At 31.2% G+C, this 14,477-nt stretch overlaps 2 protein-coding genes across 2 annotated transcripts; both read left to right on the top strand.

Annotated features, from left to right (window-relative positions):
* Positions 1-1,607: 1,607 nt before the first annotated feature.
* Positions 1,608-2,918, top strand: LOC133308549 (protein SHORT-ROOT-like). The gene has a single exon (XM_061509184.1). The coding sequence runs from the start codon at positions 1,608-1,610 to the stop codon at positions 2,916-2,918; it is 1,311 nt and encodes a 436-aa protein (XP_061365168.1).
* Positions 2,919-7,853: 4,935 nt separating this feature from the next.
* On the top strand, positions 7,854-9,432 carry LOC133308543 (large ribosomal subunit protein eL38z/eL38y). The gene is made up of 3 exons (XM_061509173.1): positions 7,854-7,980; positions 8,602-8,785; positions 9,152-9,432. Exons 1-3 carry the CDS (start codon positions 7,978-7,980, stop codon positions 9,172-9,174), a joined length of 210 nt encoding a protein of 69 aa, XP_061365157.1. The 5' UTR covers positions 7,854-7,977; the 3' UTR covers positions 9,175-9,432.
* The last annotated feature ends 5,045 nt before the right edge of the window (positions 9,433-14,477 follow it).

Here is a 14,477-nt window from a genome sequence, read left to right as displayed (position 1 = left end):
TCATCATCATCATCTTATAGCATCATGTAATTAATAAGTAAGCAACTACCAATATATATAAGAACATATATTAATGCTTAAGGTAAAAAAATAAACATAGTGATTCCTAAAATAAAAGTGAGACAATGAGAGAAGATACAATTAATTAGTACCAGCATGGAGTATATATATCTATAAATTAAGATTAATAGCAAAGTCAACAAAGTTTTAATAATCTAACAACTCAAGTCACATTATAATACAGTATTTATCTATATCCTTTACCATCATCTCTTTGTTTTCATTCCCTAAAAAAATATTTTGTTTGTTATCTTTCTTTTAGAATGATCTGATTGCCATTCAGTGACTGAGGATTCCTCACCCACATATTTTATGTGTGGGAATTTATGTTCTATCCTTTCCAAAGCAACTTATGCGATTAAACTAGACACATATGCCTGGCTTTTGCATAAAAACTCATAAGGGAATAATAATTCATTGGAAATATGGAGCCGCAATAAGCTTTGTCGGTGTCAGTTCATAGATATTTACTGAATTGATTTCTTAAGTTTATAAACAACCAATTCAAACTATATTAATGATTTTATATTTCTTTAATATATTCCCTTAGACAAGAGTTCAATGAATTTGAAGGATAAAAAAACTCTATAATACTTAATTATTAATTAAATAGGAAATAATAAGAATCGAACTTGTGACCACTTAATTATTAAGGTTCTAATTCTATGGAAAGAACCATTTCAACCAAAAGCTTAAGCTGCGTAATGCTACATTAATAATTTTATATTTCTTTAACATAACTCTTTCTTTTTTATTAACATTATTTTAATATTATCCACCGAACTCTATTATGCACAAACAACTATATATGTAAGTCTATTTGAGTTAAAGTCGTTCGTTTATATCACTTCAAAATTATATATAAAATTTTCGTATGAGTCATAAGTTCTGTACTGATCTGTCTTGGGGTTCAGTATATAATTATATCAAATATTGTTTATTTGAAAAAAATATATTTATTTTCTTACTTTGATATTTATAGAAATAAATAATACAAAAGCCGTACACTGAAAAAGAAAAATAAGCATAATTCTTTAAATAATAGAATTTTCAAAGTGTGTATATACTAATATTCGAAGTAAAGAAAATAAATGCATTTTCCAAATAAAAATAAAATATCAAATGTAATTATGGAAAACCTAAGAAAATATAACTGTAATTACCCTTAAAAAATAAGAACAGCTCGATCACACCTTTTATTGGAATGTGTCAACCATTTTGTGCAGGCTATAAGAGAAGGTAAATAAACAATAGATATATAAAATCTCTAACACAACCACACAAAGTCTCTGTACTCCAATATACATATATATATATATATACATATGCTGTAATACACAAGCAAAGTAATTAAAAATACTAGAGATGACAAGTTAAGACAATGACCCCATATAAAATTTCCAAATCATGGTTTTGTGTTGGCCATTTCTGAGAGCAAAAGAGATATGAATTTCTCTTATCACAGGTTCCTTTTGAGTTCAAAGAGTGTCCCAGAGTCAAAGGGGACCAAGTCCATTGATTGTTCACAATCCACACCATAAGAAAATATGGACATTAGTCCTTACATTTCAAAGAAAAAACACTTCAATATTGGTCATATTGAAGCAGCAGCCATAGACATGCACCGAGGCAACCATCCCCAACACAGTAGTCACACGTCAACAAGCCGTTCTTCTGATTCCAGCGAGCCATGTGAGGATGGAAAATGGGCCTCAAAACTTCTGAGGGAGTGTGCTAAAGCAATATCAGAGAGAGACTCAAGCAAAATCCAACATCTTCTATGGATGTTAAACGAGCTCTCTTCTCCCTATGGTGACAGTGATCAGAAATTAGCTTATTACTTCTTGCAAGCTCTATTTTGCAAGGCCACAGAATCTGGCCTAAGATGCTATAAGACTCTCTCCTCAGTTGCTGAGAAAAACAACAACTTCGATTCAGCAAGAAAGTTAATACTCAAGTTTCAAGAGGTAAGTCCTTGGACAACTTTTGGACATGTGGCTTCAAATGGTGCCATATTAGAAGCCTTAGAAGGAGAGACTAAACTTCACATAATTGATATTAGCAACACCCTTTGCACTCAGTGGCCTACTCTTTTGGAAGCCTTGGCCACAAGAAATGATGAAACTCCTCACTTGAAGCTCACGGTTGTTGTTGTAACTGCCAACATAGTAGGATCCGTCATGAATGAAGTTGGACAAAGAATGGAGAAGTTTGCAAGGCTAATGGGTGTTCCCTTTGAATTTAATGTGATTAGTGGGTTGAATCATCTAGGAGAGCTCACAAAAGAAGGGTTAGGAGTTCAAGAAGATGAGGCTATTGCTGTGAATTGTATTGGGGCATTGAGAAGAGTTGAAGTTGAAGACAGAGAAGCTGTGATTAGCATGTTCAAATCTCTTAGTCCAAGAGTGGTGACAGTTGTTGAGGAAGAAGCTGATTTTTGCAGCTCAAGAGATGACTTTGTGAAGAGTTTTGATGAGTGTCTTAAGTTTTACACACTCTACTTTGAGACGCTAGAGGAAAGCTTTCCCCCAACAAGTAATGAGAGATTGATGTTAGAAAGGGAGTGTTCAAGGAGCATAGTTAGGGTTTTGGCTTGTAGTAGTGATGAATTTGAAGATGGTGAAGGTGATTATTATTGTGAGAGAAGGGAGAGAGGAATCCAATGGTTTGAAAGGCTTAAGAATGCATTCACCTCAATTGGATTCAGTGATGATGTTGTTGATGATGTCAAAGCATTGCTCAAGAGGTACCGAGGAGGGTGGTCACTTGTGGTGCCTCAAGGAGATGATCATCTCTCAGGAATTTACTTGACATGGAAGGAGGAACCAGTAGTTTGGGCATCAGCATGGAAACCCTAGCTATTCCTATTTGAATTGAATAATATATGTATATCTACTGTTTGTTTCTGTTAAAGTGCCATTGATATACATATATATATATATATATATATATATATATATATATATATATATATATATATATATATGATCATATATGGTAGCTAGCTAGCTAGCTATATAAGCCTTATACCCAAGGGACTTATGAGTAGTACACTAGCTAGCTAGAAATGAAGGATATGGCTTGCTTTGTGGATAGAAATTAGCAATGGATGTATATGGAAACCGATCTGGATTTTCCTTTTAACTTTCTCTCCTGATTCTTGCATACTTTGTAATCTTTCTACTGTCCAATTTCACTAAATAGCCAGCTTTTTGCTTGGGAATTTGTGTTGTTATATGGGGCTCTTTGCACTTTTATTATAATTATAAGTTCGTTGTTCTTGTTTGAAGGTGTTTGCACTTGTGCTCTTTTTATGAATTCCATGGCTTCTCCTTTTTGCACTTTTATTACTTTCTTTTATTTCAGTGCATTGGTGCCTTGTCAGATTTTAAAGTGATCATATCTCAATAATGTGTTTTTTGCGCAAAGTATTTTATGCATAAACTTTACAAAGTTTAAGATAGGTACCATTGGAGGGATTAGAGGAGGAAAAAAGAAGAAGAAATAAATGTTAGTGATGAAAAATTTGTGATGATTAATAAGAAAACTTCTTATATTAAGTTCCTTTATCATAAAAATTGTGTTTATCTCTTTACCTCTACCATAGGTAATGGTCCTATTATTAGAAAGTGTCCTATCATACGAAATTGCACTATTATTTTTTGACCGATCAATTATATTAACATGGATGAAATGGTTAGAAAAATACAATTGTCTCTCTACTTTTTTAATTTGTTCTTCTGATTATATTAGTAACATCTGAAAAAATTGAAAAAATGGTAAGAAAGGTGCAACAACTTTCTCTCTATTTTTAAAATTATTTTTCTAAAGAAATTTAAATTTTATAACAAGATGTGTTGTGGGCAATAAAATTTTATTTTATTTTATTGGTAGAAATGGGCAATAATTTTAATAATGTTACACTATCGTTTCAATTAAGTATGCATTTTAAATTTGTTTATTTTGTGTTTAAAATAACTCATAATTAAAAAAAATTCTTAAAATAAAAGTACTTTTTTACTAAAAAACAAACAAATCCAAACATGTATAGTATATAAGTCGATTGCTATCCGGTTCAAAAAAGAATAAAGTATAAATAAAAAAAATGAGTTTATTTTTTATACTGCACTTTGAAAACACACAATGCTCTCTACAGAAAGCATCATTCTCTTTATTTTTTTTCAAATAAAGGAAATAAATAATCGAAAGATTATGTATAATTACATCACGACATTAATATTATATTCAATCACTATCTCGTCATAGTAAATTAGTTTATGTTCTAAAAAGAACAAAACACGAAGATAAGCTAAAATCGCAATTAACATGAGATGTAGATTCTATTGATCATGATATATAGAAATTAATGGTTCCCGCGAGAGCACAACTCAGGCTTATGCAGTGACCTAATAACAAGAATAATATAAACACTTGCTGAATATGATAGCCATTATACATGGCATATTATATGGATACTTAGCTACTTATTATAAGATTTTAAAATGAAATGAAGGAGAAGGGGTAAGACATAGAGACAAGAACACATATGTAATGAATAAATGGTGATAGTTCAGTTGGTGCATGTGAGCTCAGTAGTGGAAAAGAAAGGATTTCGGTTCGATCTCTACATGTTACCTTTGGGAGAGACTTAAAATTGTTATCTCTAACCTGACTCAAAAAGTCGAAATTTGTGGAGATATCGATAAAGATAATTAGAGTATATATATATATATATATATATATATATATATATATATATATATAGGATCCGTTTACAATTTTTTTTTGCAAATTATACTAAGTACAACCGGTCGTACACTGCATGATTAAAGTATGACCGGTCATACTTAATGTAGTTTGTAAACAAAAAAGTTTGTAAATATAACCTGTCATACATATATATATATATATATATATATATGAGTGAGGATATTCTAACTACCAAAAAATTTTACTACTAACTTACTACCCATCACATCACCATTGGATCAAAGAGAGAGAATGTTAAAAAGTTTTTGAAGAGAGAGAAAATGTTAATCTAATGGTGATTAGATAGGTAGTAAGTTAATAGTAAAAAAATTTAGTAGTGAGAATATCCCTCCTCTATATCTATATATATATATATAGGGGTAGGATATTCTTACACCAGTGTAAGAGTTATAAGTCTTACACTCAATCTTGACCATTGATCCATTTGTATCAAATGGCTCACATTACTAAAAAAATTTGAACCCTTAGATATAAGTGGAATCAGTGGACAAGATTGAGAATGTAAGTTACACTGGTATAAAATGATCCTGATACATATATATATATATATATATATATATATATATATACATATATATAATGTGTGTTGGTACATGAATATATTCGAGATAGGCTCGAAAGAGTTCCGGATGTACCGTACAGTGACTCTAGCACCCTACCAAAGGCTTTCGCTTTAAAGGAAAGAAAGCAACTTGGTGGAAAGAGAGAACTCAGTGGCAAACATGGAAACGTACAAGTGCTATAACTTTCTAAAGTTATCACCGTCTCGAATTTTTTCCGTGGCCCACTTACCCATAGTTTTCCGTCCCTTATAATTTCACTTTGTTTAGCTAGCCTAATGGGATTGCTTTTCTAGCTGCAATTATATGATCAGTATATGATTATATGAATGATCTCTATACAATTTTTTTTTTTATTTCTCTTATGATTTATCAATTACTTGATTAATTCGGTTCAAATAAGATAAAATTAAAAGAAAGGAAAGTTCTTCCCTTACTGAATTTTGAACACAACTACATTTTTGACAGTATATATGTCCATTCTTTTTATTTTCAGTTATTATTATTTTTTGATGCATGATATTTTCCACCAAAAAAAACAAATTAAGTTAAATTGTCCAAATTAATTACTTGTTTACAATTGGGAGGTAGAATGAAAATAAAGAAGGGGGCCCATGAGAGACCTTGGTGGCTAGCAAGAGGGCTACCGACTGAATAGTAAGAGTGTGCCATTTGGTCCAATGATTTGAATAGCATATTTGCCTTTGATGACAGTGCTCTTGCCTTGCCTTGCTCTTTAATTTTTTATAGGCCAACATTATATAGTGGCAAGCAACTTTTTGGATTTAGATTGGACTTGTTGGTACTATTAGTACTCTTTTAAACTTACTTGCTTAACACACCCGTGGAATCACTTATATTCTTGGTTTCTCTCTTTCGTACACATAGATATATACATGCACAAGAACGCAAAACATAGCATTCACAAATTACATGCATGACAAGGAATGCATATTTACATATTTTCCGATCACTTATAACATTGCTTATTACCATGATTGCGTCAAATTAATGGTCTAGAAGAAGAACCTGAAGTAGCTTCGAAGGAGCATACTTACACAATTCAAACAATCAATAGAAGCCACGTGGGTGGGCGTGATGGTTCAGCATCTCGTCCCTTAAACAAGTTGTTGGGGGTTCGAACCCCAACTCTTGTGAATGGAAAGCATTCTGTGGCCAGCTCTTTACCGCTTTGTGCGCTGACCCGGGGCGAGGGATTAGTCTCATGACTATCGGCTGTGGGGATACTCGGATGTAATCCAAAAAACAATCAATAGAAGGAAGAACAATGTCAAAGGGATGGAGGATGCTTATAAAGAACTTGGATCCGGGGGGGGATGCAACTTTTAACACTGAATCAACTTTATTTATATAGTTCTTTTAATCGGTTCAATCAGCAATCTACTATTGATATAGTGATCCATTAAGTTAGTATTTTGGCCATGTTAATAACGCTGATCTTTTGTGTTCTTTGTCTAGTGATTGATATAGTTTTGTATCTTAAAAGTTTGAAGAAGAAAAAAAATCATGCTCTATCTTTTTTTTTTTTTTTTTTTTGGAGGTTTGCTCTATCTTCTATTCCTTTCTTTTAGAGTTATAAAAAAGGGTTTCAATTACTTGAGAGAATTTTCTCATGCTATAATAAACACATTTTGTGTGAGCCCACTTCTATTAAAAAATATATATATATTGTACAAAAATCAAAAGGTCACTAGTAGTTATGAAGCACCGACATTTCAAAAATTCTGACGTGTCGTGTCCGACACTCCCCGATACTCCGACAATCCTACACGCATTCTAGAGACTTAAAAAAGAATTCAAATGTTGCGTTGCATTGCATTTTTAGTACCAACTATTAGATTCATTGAATTACGATTACCATTTTATTGAGTTTAATATAAATATTTAGAATATCTTATGTTTTTTACAAAATTGATTGGTATTATAAGTCTAGCTTCACTTTTTTGTTAAATTATTGAATATTAAATATAATATACAGTACATAAATTAAAAATGTTATTTAATATCAAAACGTATCCTAACGTGTCAAAATCTAACCTTTTTTAAAATTAACGTGTCGGAGTGTTGTGTCGTATCGTATCCCGTGTCCTGTGTCGGTGTCGGTGTAACATAGACTAATAGGAGAAAATAATTCTCTTATAACATGAACAAAATTTTTTCCTATAAACAAATACATGAAAATTAAATAATTACAGCGTATGATTATTCGGTTAAATATTTTTATTTGCTTCCCCTTTTAGTGTGTGTGCGCGCGTGTGTATGTAAGTCCAATATCAAATAACAACAGCCTCGAAAGTTACGCGGAACAACGAGTGAAAAGAGCCCATATATTTCTAAGCTTAGCCCAGATTAACAGACCCCGAATTGTGACCAGAAGAGGCCCATTTTAGTGAAGGATATCATCGTCATTTTGTTAATACTTCAGGGTAGAAATGGGTAAGAGAAATTTCTAATCTAGGGTTTAGGTTATGAACCCTAACAAGGAGGATTCTGAATCTAAAGTGGGAGAGTGAAGTTGAGAGGCTGAGATCGAGCCTTTGAGGAGGGAATCGCAACGAACTCCAAAATGGTATTTCTTTCTATTCCGATTATCTTCATCAATTGCTGTAGCCTTTTGCAGTATATATATATATATATATATATATATATATATATATATCTCTCTCTCTGTAATTGATGCGCATTGTGCGATGTGAAAATAGAGGGCTTTGGCATTCTCCTCTTTCAATTTCTCAATAACCAGACAACGTAGATCTCTATTTGGCTTTTGGATTTTCATCTGTTTCGATGTTCCACCAATTATAAGCTATTAGGGTAACGAGATGGCATGGCAAGCCCCTTGATAATTTTTATGATTAAATTATTATCATTAAATTTTTTTTGGCGGAAGATTGAAATCTTTTGTATAGGTACAACTGTGATTACGAAGGTGAAACAAAGTTTTTGAATTTACTCACCAGAGGTTAAACCGTTTTGCTTGTGCAATTCTTTCAGCAGTAAAGATTAGACAAATTTTTGAATGTCTTAATTTTTATATTTTCTGTGTGTTTTGCTTTAGGTTTCTGTGTTTTATTGTCACTGTTTCTGCATGTTTGTTCAGATGATGCCTTCTCTTTGTATCTATATACTATGTTTTTCTATGTTGTTTTGGTAGTTGCTGATCACCTGTGTTCTCTGGTGTTTTATGCAGCCTAAGCAAATTCATGAGATTAAAGATTTCCTTCTCACTGCAAGGAGGAAGGATGCACGCTCTGTGAAAATCAAGAGGAGCAAAGATGTGGTCAAGTTCAAGGTCCGTTGCTCCAAGTACCTATACACACTATGTGTGTTTGACTCTGATAAGGCTGATAAGTTGAAGCAATCACTTCCTCCTGGTTAGTTATTCATAACTATTTCTGCTGATTTGTTTGACTTTTTTTCTTATAAAGCTCTTGTGGTGCTACATGTTAAGATGTAAAAAAATGTAAAACTTTAGATAGGTGAATTGCATAAATGGTATATTTCTGCTTTTGGCCATAAATTGAAACTTTCGAAGTTTTTAGGTGTAATTTATCAAAATGGGAAAGCAAAGGATAAGCTTATGACCAGGAAAATAAAACGGATTACATTGAATGTCTCAACTATATCTTTTATCTTTCTTTCTTAGTTTTAGACGATGTTCTTTGATGAGGAAGATCTATTGGAGATTTGAGTATTTTGTCATTGTCTACTCCTCACATATATATGTAACACCTTTGCAGGTTTAAGTGTGCAGGACCTGTGATTCTGACTGAAAGTAGGTGAAGATCAAGTTTTGCTTTGGAGTTCAGATTCATATTTAGTAAATCGGCTTAGAGATTGTTGTTCTTTTTGTTGCTTATGATTGGGATTATGTTTATGGCGGATTCAACTTGCTTCTGGGTTATGTGGAGTTGATTAAACCTCGTTAATGTTACATTAAAACATTTCCAGTTGTTTCTTCGTTTTGGTTTTGAGCTGAACTATTATGCTGTTGCTATATACAGTTATGAAGAGAAATTAAAACACCATTTTCTCGAGCGTTGCTATTTGTCACGAAGAAAATCATACAAATTTGACTATAAAAGCAAGAATGCATATGAATACATGTGTGGTCAAACCAAGAAATGCGATTTTGAAATAACTGTACACAAAACTATCATCTATTACCAAGTCGCCAACTCAGATTGTAACACTTCCTACTGAAACTTATCGTAGAAATTAGTATTTTCATTTTTTCTTATGATTCATTTCCTTCCTGCACCATTAGTTTCTCCAGCCAAAAGAGCTCGTGCATGACATATTCATATGCATAGATTGAAGCATTTGATGCTCACTGTGGCGGACCCAGATTTTTTACGAGAGGGGGCAAAAATAAATATTAAAATTATAAATATTATTAAGATTAATAAAAGAACTAATTATTATGAATATTTTCTAGTGAGGGACTAACTATTAAGACTTGTCAACTATTATTATTACAAAAATATAATTATATATATATATATATATATATATATATATATATATATATATAATATCAAAGTTAGGAAGGGGTGACCGTCGGCCCACGTCCCTCCCTTGGGTCTGCCCTTGATGCTCACTAGGGCGGACCTAGAATTTTTTACGAGGGGGCAAAAATAAATATTAAAGTTATAAATATTATTAAGATTAATAAAAAGAATTAATTATTTCGAATATTTTCTAAGAAGGAGCTAACTATTAAGACGTACAAACTATTATTATTATAAAAATATAATTATATATATATATATAATATCAAAGTTTAGGGAGGGGCTACAGCCGATCCACGCCCCTCCCCTCGGTCCGCCGTAATAATCCACATACGTGTTGCAATAAACTGTTCAAAAAACAAATTATGGAATTATAAAATTATGGAGAAGTTGTACATAGGGTTGTTCCGTGTATTGCTGCTTAGCAAGTCAAACCATGCTGACAAAAAATCTCTTAGGCATGTTTGATATCTAGTATAGAATAAGGTCTAAAAGTATAAGATTTGATTATATAAGATTTGATTAAATTTTAATACTATTTAGTGTTTGGCATGATATTGTATAAGATAATATATTGTATAAGATAATATCATTCAATATTTGGTAATACACTGTATAATATTAGATAGATTAAAAATAAATATTTTTGTCAAAAATACCTTTTAATAATAAATTTACATAATTCTTCCAAATATATCAGATGATATTATTTTTTATAGAAATATATTGATCAGTGTGTCTAAAAAATATATTAATTTTTATAAAAATAAGAATCTCCAAGATTTTAAAAAATTATATGAAAAATTATTTTTTATTTTAATATACTAATATTAAAATAATATATTAATTCTTGAGAATTGCATTGGTTAATACATCAATCTCTTATTAGGTCTAATCCTACTCTCGTAGGCCTTATTAAGTTCTACATCATTTTGATGTATAAAATGATCATGCTATATAAGCTTATACTATACGATGGTTATACCAAACAATTAAAAATGTCGTAATATATAATATAAGCTTATACTATCAGATCTTATACATCACACCAAACACGCCCTTAAATAGTTATTGCAAATATGATTTGGGAAAAGTGTTTGTCCTTTTAAATGACACAACTTATATTATTTCACTCTTACAAAGAGATATGACCCACATCTTTATTTTTTTTGTTCAGTCTCTCTTACTTTATCTATCTTTTTCTCTCACTTAAAATGACATAACTTTACTTCCTTCGAAATAATACACACTTTTCTCATATGATTTAGTCAAAACAAAAAATAACATGACGCTGAGTGGCACTGGAAGATTCGGAGTTTTACGATATAAAACTCAAGACAAATACAGGTGGAGCTATAAAATCAATTGACAAGGCACAAAACACCTGAATGAAATAATTTCAAAATCCAGTAGGTCAGAAAATAAATGATAATTCAATGAACGAAAAATCACCTTCAAAATTTAGAGTACATATAATAATGAGACAAATGTTCATGGAATGGTCCTAAAGAAAACTGATATTGATTGTAACAAGAAATAAAGGAACAGTAACCAATATGTCATATTTTTGGAATTTATATATCAAATTGCCACGTAAACACTAAAATTTACTAGACTGTCATGCGTTAAAGTTCGCTACGACTATTAGCATATTTGGTAGTCAATGATTTCTTGACATGTGACACTTTCGCAGAAAAAGTTGACTGTCACGTATCTAAGTTCGCTACGACTGATAGTGAACTTGGTAACCAATGATTTCATGACACATGGCACACTTTTGCAGTAAAAGCTGACTGGACTAAGTTCGCTATCAGGGGTAGCGAACTTGGTGTACTATGTGGCACAATCTCGTTATCCGATCAGAATTAATGTACCAATCACAGTCGAAAAAAGAAAACAAAAAAAAGCTATTTAATTAATGTACCAATCATAATTAATGTACCAATCACCAATCACAATTAATATATCAATCACCAATCACAATTAATTTTGATTTTTACGTTAATTGTGATTGGTATATTAATTGTGATGGATAATTGGTACATTAATTGTTTGTGATACCATTGTTACAAATTCGAACGATGTTTGTTAGAGAAAAAATATGTCAAATGAGGTGTCATTGCATAGATCTCGAAAAGTTATATAAAATAAATAAAAAAACATATGATTTGGATATCTGAATCAAAAGTTATAGCCTTCCAAAGTGATTGGTAATTGATACATTAATTGTGATTGGTACGATCGAAAGTTAATCCCATTGTTACACAAATTGTGATTTGTGATTGGTACATTAATTGTGATTGATATATTAATTAAATAGTCATTTTTCTTCGTTTTCTTTTTTTTATTGCGATCGGTACATTAATTCTGATCGGGTAACAAGATTGTACCACATAGCAGACTAAGTTCGCTACCTCTGGTAGCGAACTTAGTCCAGTTAGTTTTTCCAGCAAAAGTGTGTCACGTGTCATGAAATCATTAGCTATCAAGTTCGCTACTAGTTGTAGCAAACTTGGACATGTGATAGTAAGCTTTTCATGCGAAAGTGTGACACGTGTCACGAAATTATTGGCTACCAAATTCGCTAACAGTCGTAGCGAACTTCAACGCGTGATAATCTGGTAAAAAATATTGTTCGCGTGGCAGATCAGTAAAAAATTGCCAAAAACATGGCAGTCTGGTCATTGTTCCAGAAATAAAGCTAAAGATTAAAAAAAAAGAGAAAAAAAACGCTAGGACACAAAACAATTAATTCCTTCTAGAATATTATAATTTTTGGGTTGTGTTATTTTAAGTAAAATCACCATGTTTTAGTATATATTTGTCTATATTTTTTCTTCCAGAAAATTAGGAGAGATAAAAAGAGAGTAGTATGGACTAGAAAAATATAAAAAAATCAATAAATATACCCCAAGATAATTTCCCTTTTAAAGTGATGATTACATTATTTAAATTTCGCAAATAAAATGTTTTGACCAATGTTAATAAAACCGGCCCGGTCCGGTTGACCCGGGAACCGGCCCATCAACCGGTTTTGGAAAAAATAATTTTCAATATTGCAGCCACAAGGATTGGAACTCAAGTCTCTTGAGGATACCTAACAACAGCTTACCACTAGTCTGTGTTAGTTTATTGGTAAATATGCACCATTTAATATATATATAACATATCATTTAATAGAATTATTTCAAAATTGCAACTAGTGGAAATCAAACTCTTGTTGTGAAGATATAAATTATAGTATTTGTCACTAAGCTATACTTGTTTCTTGGTTCTCTTGCACCATTTAAAATATATATTATATAATTACGTATAAAATATAAATTTATATACATATCCGGTTCATGCTGTTGAACCAGTTACCCACTGACTCGGTACCCCGATCGGATGGATCACCAGCCCAGATTTAATAACATTGGTTTTGACCGAAAATAATTAATGATTAAAACTAGATGGTATTTTTTTTAAAATTATTTTGGCATCTTTTACTAAATAAAATTGTCTTGGGCTCGCATTTAACTTTGAAAGGTTTACAAAGACCATGGCCTATATTTTAAATAGGCTTGACCTTGAAGCCCAAGCCTAGCTTGATAATTGTTTTAATGCAAGTATCTTCGAATAATATGTGGTCCGCTTTTGAGTTTTCACTTTTCACCCATATTCACGAGTGAAAAGAATTGTACTTTTATTATTAAATTTAAATAAAAATTAATACAAAAAAATAAATTTAACTATAAATTTACCATATCAACATAACTTTATGCAAATCGCGACTTTATGAATTAATATTTGTTTAAGGAATAGGATATTGTAACAACCAATTAGTGTTACTATCAATATTATTACCAATTAATTTCACTGTTAGATCGATTATGTTGACGCAACGATTATATTTATTTTCATTTTTGTATGATTATGATTTTTCATATTTAATATGAAAATATTAAATATGAAAAATTATGACCATATAAAAGTAAAAATAAATATAAAGTATTAAATATAGATAATCATAACTATACAAAGATAAAAATAAAAATAACCGTTGAATCAACATAAACGTTAAAATTGATTGATAATAAATTAATAGTAACACTAATTAATTGTTAGAATATCTTTATTCTTTGTTTAAACGCTAAAGTGATAAAACCAATATTAAAAAACAAAGTAGGTTGCGAAAAGGACGGCCACCAATTCTAGCATGAGGTGTCTTCCACAAGGAAGGATTTAAAGGTCGTGGTTTTTTTTTTTGTATACGTGACATTGTCAAGACTGAATACATGATCAGCAAACAGTAAAATTAAAACTTGTTAATGTAAGGAAGACTTTTGTTCTTGGACAGTTAAATGTCTCAATTTCCTCGCCCATTACATGACATGCATTAAATATATTTACTCTATCACTCTCTCCCATCCACCTCCACTGCACATAACCAGTAACCACCCATTAAACATATTATCACATCAATAATCACCTTCACTTATTATTACTCATCGGATTATTTGGCTGGAAATACTAATTCATCATTATCAGAGATCTCTACCATGTATCCGTGGAA

Source organism: Gastrolobium bilobum, unplaced genomic scaffold (genome assembly GCF_033153095.1).
Source record: "Gastrolobium bilobum isolate Gb01-03AN ecotype WA unplaced genomic scaffold, APGP_CSIRO_Gbil_v1 utg2193, whole genome shotgun sequence".
Taxonomy (NCBI): domain Eukaryota; kingdom Viridiplantae; phylum Streptophyta; class Magnoliopsida; order Fabales; family Fabaceae; genus Gastrolobium; species Gastrolobium bilobum.
Note: the sequence above shows the minus strand (reverse complement) of the source record. Positions and strands in the feature narration are given on the sequence as shown.